We start from the raw sequence: 7,747 nt of genomic DNA on the forward strand, positions 1-7,747 counted from the left end.
CTGGGATACAATTCCCAAAGTTCACTAAATCCTTCATATAAGGCTAGTATACACAAAGCGAGTAAACCTTGAGCTCCTACAATACACATACAAATGCATATGCACACACACCAACAAGAGCCAGGAGGGCAATAAAGTGGATTTTCAAAGCCAATTCTGTCATTGTCCTCTCCCTGTCATCCTTGTAATGGGTTTATCATGAAGAGTATGAAAGGTCAAAATATACAGCAAATAACGCTAATGGTGACAGTCTTAACAAGCAACAAAACCAACAAGTGGCCATATCAAAGCTAGACCCAGGCCTCCTCAAATCTAGTTATACAATGACTTGACATCAGAGAGGCAGTGTGACAACAATCTTAACCAGGGAGGAAACCATAACAAACATATCCCTTTCAACCCCATGTTGTACAATTCCCCCATATAAAGGGACTACGGTGAGGTCTGCAGCACAGACCTAGCAGACAGCTCGATTGCCACAGACAGAGAGCCAGGAGGTGGCACTCACTGCAAAGCTGCCTGCCTGCCAGTCACCCACCGCCACCAAAGTGACGACAAAAGATGATCCTGGCTGCTCCATGTTAAATTCCACTTTGCAGAACAATGACTCCAACCGTAGCCTACAGCACGCAGCTCTCTGACTCTGCACGGGATCCTTCCAAGCCGTTCCACTGCCACTGCATTGGCCACAAAGAGCGGCTGCCACACTCCTGGCGCAGATGGTAGGAGATTTTGGAAGAGAGGTGTTGGTCAAATATCTTGTTTTAAAATTGACTGAAGAAAGGAATATATTATTTGAAGCTCCATGTTAAGACCAACATTCACATTCCTCAAAAACCTTAACATGCAGTCGGAAAATGGCACATTCATCAGCCATGCTAATTTTTTTAAATGGACAGACTGAAAATCTTTAAGTATGTTTCCAGTGCAGTGTAGCCAATGGCAATGATTCCCAGACAGCCCAAACTGAACATCACCAAATAGCTTTAACAGGACGAGATAGCATCAAATTAAATCTAAAACCTGTGAAAACAGTGAGATAGAAGTTGGGACTCACAGAGAGGCAGGGCGGGAAGTGCCGAGCTGCTTTAGAGTTTCTGGTTGTCAGGGTATCCAAACAAAACAGGCCATGATGACACCAGGAATAGGACAGAGAGGGAAAGGAACACCACCAGCACTCATGCAGGCGAATGGCGGCTCACAAGAACAGCCAGCTACAGTATCACAGCGAGGGAGAGACACCACACATGGAAAATGCTGTGAGGGGGATGTGGATGTACCCGTCTGGGTTTGGGGTACCTCCTTTCTCTCTCCGAGCCCCTGTCACTGTGATCGCCTGTGAAGGAGGCAGGTCCTTAGCACACGGTAGCTGGCTGAGCCCCACACAAGTAAACACCCACATAGGCTGTGAGACTGCCAGTTTATGGCACCCATGCCCAGGCAGGGGGGCCTGCAGAACCGAGGTCAGTAGAGCCTCTCTCTCTCTAGTCCCTTCCCACCCAGCATCCCCAGCACCTACTGGTAGGCCAGGAAGGAGAATAGAGACAGGATGTCTGACTGAAGCACTGCAGTTAGTTACAGCTATAACCTCCATCTGGAGTCAGGAGGAATGGGGGAGCAGAGAAACTAGCCTGTAGCAGGAGACAACGAGAGAGGCAGGGAGAGAAAGAGCTCGAGAGAGAGAGAGAGTGCAAGAGAAAGATTGTGAGAGAGAGCGAGAAGGCACTCACAGGTCTCTCCATGTCAGCGTTGAAACCTGGGCTGGGTCCAAGCGCGAGGCAACAGCCGAGGTGGCGGAGAGGGCTGCTTGGAGTCCACGATCATGCCTTGATTACAATGAGCCAAGTTGGGCTGACAGCCAAGATGTCTAACAAATGCACAGAGCGCCCCTGTTAACGGATTTACAGCCCCCGTCCGCTGGCTGGCTCTCACACTCTCTCACTCTCTGTCCCTCCCACACACATGCTCTTGCTCTCTCCCTCTCTCTGGAGCACTTGCTCTCAGTTAAAATTACCTCTCACTCCCCTTTCCCTGCCTGTCCCTGCCTGTCCCCTCCTCCTTCTGTCCTCTGCTCAGAACACACTGGTTAAATACTGTTCCCCTACCAATACACTCACTCCTACCCACCTCTCTGAATTTAAAGGGAAACGGGAGATTATTTTTAGTAAGCAAATCTTTGATCTTTCTAAGAGTGATACAGTCCCTCAATACTAATAACAGCAGTCCAGTAAGTACCATTCAGCGTTCTATTTGCAGCCTGTCATAATGTTATTCCAAACATGTACCAGCCCATAATGAGATGCATGTATTTGGTCACTAGAACAATCCCCCTACCATCTCTTTAACAGCTGTTTTGCCTGTGAGTGTGAGTGCCCAGGCAGGGTATCAGTTGGGGTGGGGGGTTGACTGCAGGATTTCCCACGACTCCTCCTGAAGGCCATGCTCCAGGCAGACAAATGCCAGACTGCTCAAGGAAGCGGCAGGGAAATCAAAACACTACGACTTGCACTCAGTTGCTCAGTTTTCCCAGAGTGCTTTAGACAGACAGCTTCTTTGATAGAGTTTTACGTTACCATCCCAGCACACTATTCTGGGTTAAATAACACTTAGGCCCACATAGCAAGCATTGTTAGAGGATTACACCTATCAAATACTCTCAACAGTGGTATTTTACAAATACTTTAAGATTATTATTTTAGAAAAACAGCAATGTGTAATTTCCTGCAGTGGTTGCCAAACTTTTTATAGTCCCTTCAAACATTCAACCTCCAGCTGTGTACCCCCTCTAGCACCAGGGTCAGTGCACTTTCAAATGTTGTTTTTTGCCATCATTATAAGCCTGCCACACACACACTATACGATACATTTATTAAACATAAGAATGAGTGTGAGTTTTTGTCGCAACCCTGCTCGTGGGAAGTGAAAAAGAGCTCTTATAGGACCAGGGCACAAATAATAATAATCAATAATTTTGCTCTTTATTTAGCCATCTTACATATAAAAACGTATTTGTTCATTGAAAATTGTGAATAACTCACCACAGGTTAATGAGAAGGGTGTGCTTGAAGGGATGCACATACCTGTAACACTGCAATGTTGGGTTATATTGGAGAGAGTCTCAGTCTTAAATCATTTTCCACACACAGTCTGTGCCTATATTTAGTTTTCATGCTAGCGAGGGCCGAGAATCCACTCTCACATAGGTACCTGGTTGCAAAGGGCATCAGTGTCCTAACAGCTCGGATTGCCAAGGCAGGATACTCTGATCACAGCCCTAGCCAGAAATCTGGCAGTGGCTTCTGATTAAATTCAATTATTATTATTATTACACCTCGCTCATCAACTCATCCCTGACCGCTGGCTACGTCCCTTCCGTCTTCAAGAGAGCGAGAGTTGCACCCCTTCTGAAAAAACCTACACTCGATCCCTCCGATGTCAACAACTACAGACCAGTATCCCTTCTTTCTTTTCTCTCCAAAACTCTTGAACGTGCCGTCCTTGGCCAGCTCTCCCGCTATCTCTCTCAGAATGACCTTCTTGATCCAAATCAGTCAGGTTTCAAGACTAGTCATTCAACTGAGACTGCTCTTCTCTGTATCACGGAGGCGCTCCGCACTGCTAAAGCTAACTCTCTCTCCTCTGCTCTCATCCTTCTAGACCTATCGGCTGCCTTCGATACTGTGAACCATCAGATCCTCCTCTCCACCCTCTCCGAGTTGGGCATCTCCGGCGCGGCCCACTCTTGGATTGCGTCCTACCTGACAGGTCGCTCCTACCAGGTGGCGTGGCGAGAATCTGTCTCCTCGCCACGCGCTCTCACCACTGGTGTCCCCCAGGGCTCTGTTCTAGGCCCTCTCCTATTCTCGCTATACACCAAGTCACTTGGCTCTGTCATAACCTCACATGGTCTCTCCTATCATTGCTATGCAGACGACACACAATTAATCTTCTACTTTCCCCCTTCTGATGACCAGGTGGCAAATCGCATCTCTGCATGTCTGGCAGACATATCAGTGTGGATGACGGATCACCACCTCAAGCTGAACCTCGGCAAGACGGAGCTGCTCTTCCTCCCGGGGAAGGACTGCCCGTTCCATGATCTCGCCATCACGGTTGACAACTCCATTGTGTCCTCCTCCCAGAGCGCTAAGAACCTTGGCGTGATCCTGGACAACACCCTGTCGTTCTCAACTAACATCAAGGCGGTGGCCCGTTCCTGTAGGTTCATGCCCTACAACATCCGCAGAGTACGACCCTGCCTCACACAGGAAGCGGCGCAGGTCCTAATCCAGGCACTTGTCATCTCCCGTCTGGATTACTGCAACTCGCTGTTGGCTGGGCTCCCTGCCTGTGCCATTAAACCCCTACAACTCATCCAGAACGCCGCAGCCCGTCTGGTGTTCAACCTTCCCAAGTTCTCTCACGTCACCCCGCTCCTCCGCTCTCTCCACTGGCTTCCAGTTGAAGCTCGCATCCGCTACAAGACCATGGTGCTTGCCTACGGAGCTGTGAGGGGAACGGCACCGCAGTACCTCCAGGCTCTGATCAGGCCCTACACCCAAACAAGGGCACTGCGTTCATCCACCTCTGGCCTGCTCGCCTCCCTACCACTGAGGAAGTACAGTTCCCGCTCAGCCCAGTCAAAACTGTTCGCTGCTCTGGCCCCCCAATGGTGGAACAAACTCCCTCACGACGCCAGGACAGCGGAGTCAATCACCACCTTCCGGAGACACCTGAAACCCCACCTCTTCAAGGAATACCTAGGATAGGATAAAGTAATCCTTCTCACCCCCCCCCTTAAATGATTTAGATGCACTATTGTAAAGTGGCTGTTCCACTGGATGTCAGAAGGTGAATTCACCAATTTGTAAGTCGCTCTGGATAAGAGCGTCTGCTAAATGACTTAAATGTAAAATGTAAATGTAATTATCACAGAACTGCTATTGCAATTTCAATGAACTCTCTTGTTCAGATATCGGTAAGTGGACTGGAGGCAGGACATGAAAGCGTCTAACGAATCCATTTGTTTGTGTCGTCCGTTTCGGGAAAGTACCTGCATAATTGCGCACCCAGGTCACTCAGTATCACTCCCTCTGTCTCCCTGTCATGGCATTTGCCCTATCAGTACAGACACCAACACATCTTGACCACCAAAGTCCATTTGATGTCACAAAGCTGTCCAGTACTTTAAAAATATTCTCTCATGTTGTCCTGGTTTCCAGTGGTTTGCAGAAGAAGATGTCTTCCTTAATTGACCCCCCATAAACGAAACGGACAGCTGTGCCAGGCCCGCCACGTCTGTTGGACTCATCCAGCTGTAACACATATAATTCACTGGCTTGTATGCAAAGAAGTAATTGTTTCAAAACATCTCCTGTCATGTCACTGATGAGTCATGAAACAGTGTTTGATGAAGTATTGTCTGTATAGTTTTTTTAACCTTTTCCCCCAGCATTGTCCCAGCCATAGTCACGGCAGCAGGAAGAATGAAGTCTTCCACAATAATATGGGGCTTGCCTGTCCTAGACACTCGGTAGTTCACCATATACATGTAAGATGCTTCTAGCCCCGTCTTATTAATGGTATCTGTTGCTTTTATACATGTCTTACTACATGAAAGTAGTCTTAATTCACGCTCAATAAACTCCCGTAGCTTATTTTTCAAATGTCCATGTTTCATTTCAAAATGTCCGTGCAAGAGAGTTAAATAAAGGTAACATTTAAAAAAATACTCAGGTGAGAAAAAAAACATCACCAAAATGTATAGCCCTTGTTGGAAAATCTAAATGGACTGTTTGAAAATGTGAATCACATTTTTATTTGGCGTACCCCCGACGGCATTGCACGTACCCCTGTTTGGGAATAGCCGATTAAGTGTAATCAAACGTTGGCCTAGATCAGAACATGCAAGTTTGAAATTGGTCACCTATTTCTACAATTTATCTCCTTAAAATTTAACTTTAAACCTAACCCTAACCAACTGTTAATCTTATACCTAACCCTAAATTAAGACCAAAAAGGGCATCTTTGTTTTCATACATTTTTAAGATTTAGACCATTTTTACTTTGTGGCTGTGGTAACTAGTGGAAACCTTTCAAATGTCAGGACAGGTGAAAACAAGTAGGCTAGTCTTGTTATATAAACTATGACCTCTTAAAACATAATTCACATGTTTAAAAAGACCTTGGGAATGTCGCCGGCCTTGTCACAGGCTCACTGAGTTCCAGCAGGTGAAGTGAAGATGAAAAAACACTCACGCCCTGGTTCACAGCATGGTCACTACAGGGCTAGGCCCTCTTCCACATAGCCAATCTCTTTGTGCAGGTATTCCATACCCACTTGCCCAACTGTTGAAAGTTGGCTTGCTAAAAAGATGGTTGCATAATTACAATAATAACTGCATTAAACAGCACATTAAAAGATTTGCAGTGACACTCAATTATAAATTGTTATGCATAACCTGCATGCATGATGAATTGAACTAGCTAAATATACAAATCAATTTAACTGTCCTTGACGGATTGTAATTTATCAAGTCAAATTATTTTAATGACAAGAGAGCAAAATATTGCTAGCTATCTATACCTGAGATGTTGCAAGCCAGGGTAAAACACTTTGGTAACTGTATCTGCTATAGGATAGATGGTGACTGCAGTGTGTATTATTGTAAGCTTATCTCAACTCTTTGACATATATGGCTATCAAAACTTTAACATATCATCATGGCGAAGTGTGCACCCTTCATTCAAATAAAAATAGTTCAGCATCTGTGCAAATTGAGATGTAATTTGTGTGGAAATATGGCAAGTGAGGATGCATTTTACCCTCTAGGTGGAGTACTTGCTTTATCCTTCTGGTTGGTCGTGTAAACACCTCACTTGCCATACTGCAGGTATTCACAGGCTTGCATCAATCAGCCTTTGTTTGCATGTTTTCATGCATAAGTCTATGTTGTCATATCATTGTTGATGAAGGAAAGACCATTTTATATATTATATATCATATTTATTGCCTATGATAAACCTTCAACTGAAAGACACAAGAGATTCAACTGAAAGACACAACTAGGTTATGGGGTTAGAGAGCCCCAATGAGACCATTGTCACCGGTCTCATATGGGGCCATGGGTTAGCGGAGGTAGGTCTGATAAAGTGCTAAATAAACCAGCTCTCTGTCACATACTAAAATATTTACTAAACTAATAGTAATTTTCACATAAATGGAAAGAGCCACTGATGTTTCAGCAATTTGCATGAATTGTTAACTGTCAATCATGTTGTCAAAGACTAAAGAGATTATGGTTGGTTTTAGTGTTCTCTCTTGAGTTAAGGGAGTTGTTGATCATCTTTAGCTACAATTAGCTTTTGCTCTTCCTTTTAAATGTACAGTATTAAGATGGGTTGGCCAAGTCAAGCTGTCCTCAGATGACTTCTTTCATCTTATCTTCTTTTTGAAATGTGCATCTCCTGGATCTTTAGGTTTGACATAGTTATGATGTCCTAATTTAGTCTTTGTTTTCAACTACCTAATTTTCAACAGTCAGTATCATCATCATGACAACATTTAGGGTGGTACTCTCAGTCATTCAATTATCACTCATTGTCTCATCTCTCCGCCCTACTTTACCTGGCCAACAACAAACACCAATACACCTGTAATCAAATTAGGACTGGGTGTGGTTATTTTATACTCTACCGATGTATCAAAACGCTCTTATAAATACAAACTGAATATACATCTTATGTA

At 44.9% G+C, this 7,747-nt stretch overlaps 1 protein-coding gene across 2 annotated transcripts in view; it reads right to left on the reverse strand.

Moving 5' to 3' along the window:
• Positions 1–2,043, reverse strand: part of LOC135508276 (coiled-coil domain-containing protein 9B-like) — a 51,622-nt gene extending 49,579 nt beyond the window's left edge. For both annotated transcript variants that reach the window (XM_064928349.1, XM_064928350.1), the window contains exon 1: positions 1,731–2,043. In XM_064928349.1, the coding sequence (XP_064784421.1) occupies positions 1,731–1,742 (12 nt within the window). In that variant the 5' untranslated portion in view covers positions 1,743–2,043. The remainder of the gene's footprint in view (positions 1–1,730) is intronic.
• Positions 2,044–7,747: the final 5,704 nt, after the last annotated feature.

This window comes from Oncorhynchus masou, chromosome 21 (assembly GCF_036934945.1).
Source record: "Oncorhynchus masou masou isolate Uvic2021 chromosome 21, UVic_Omas_1.1, whole genome shotgun sequence".
Classification (NCBI taxonomy): Eukaryota; Metazoa; Chordata; class Actinopteri; order Salmoniformes; family Salmonidae; genus Oncorhynchus; species Oncorhynchus masou.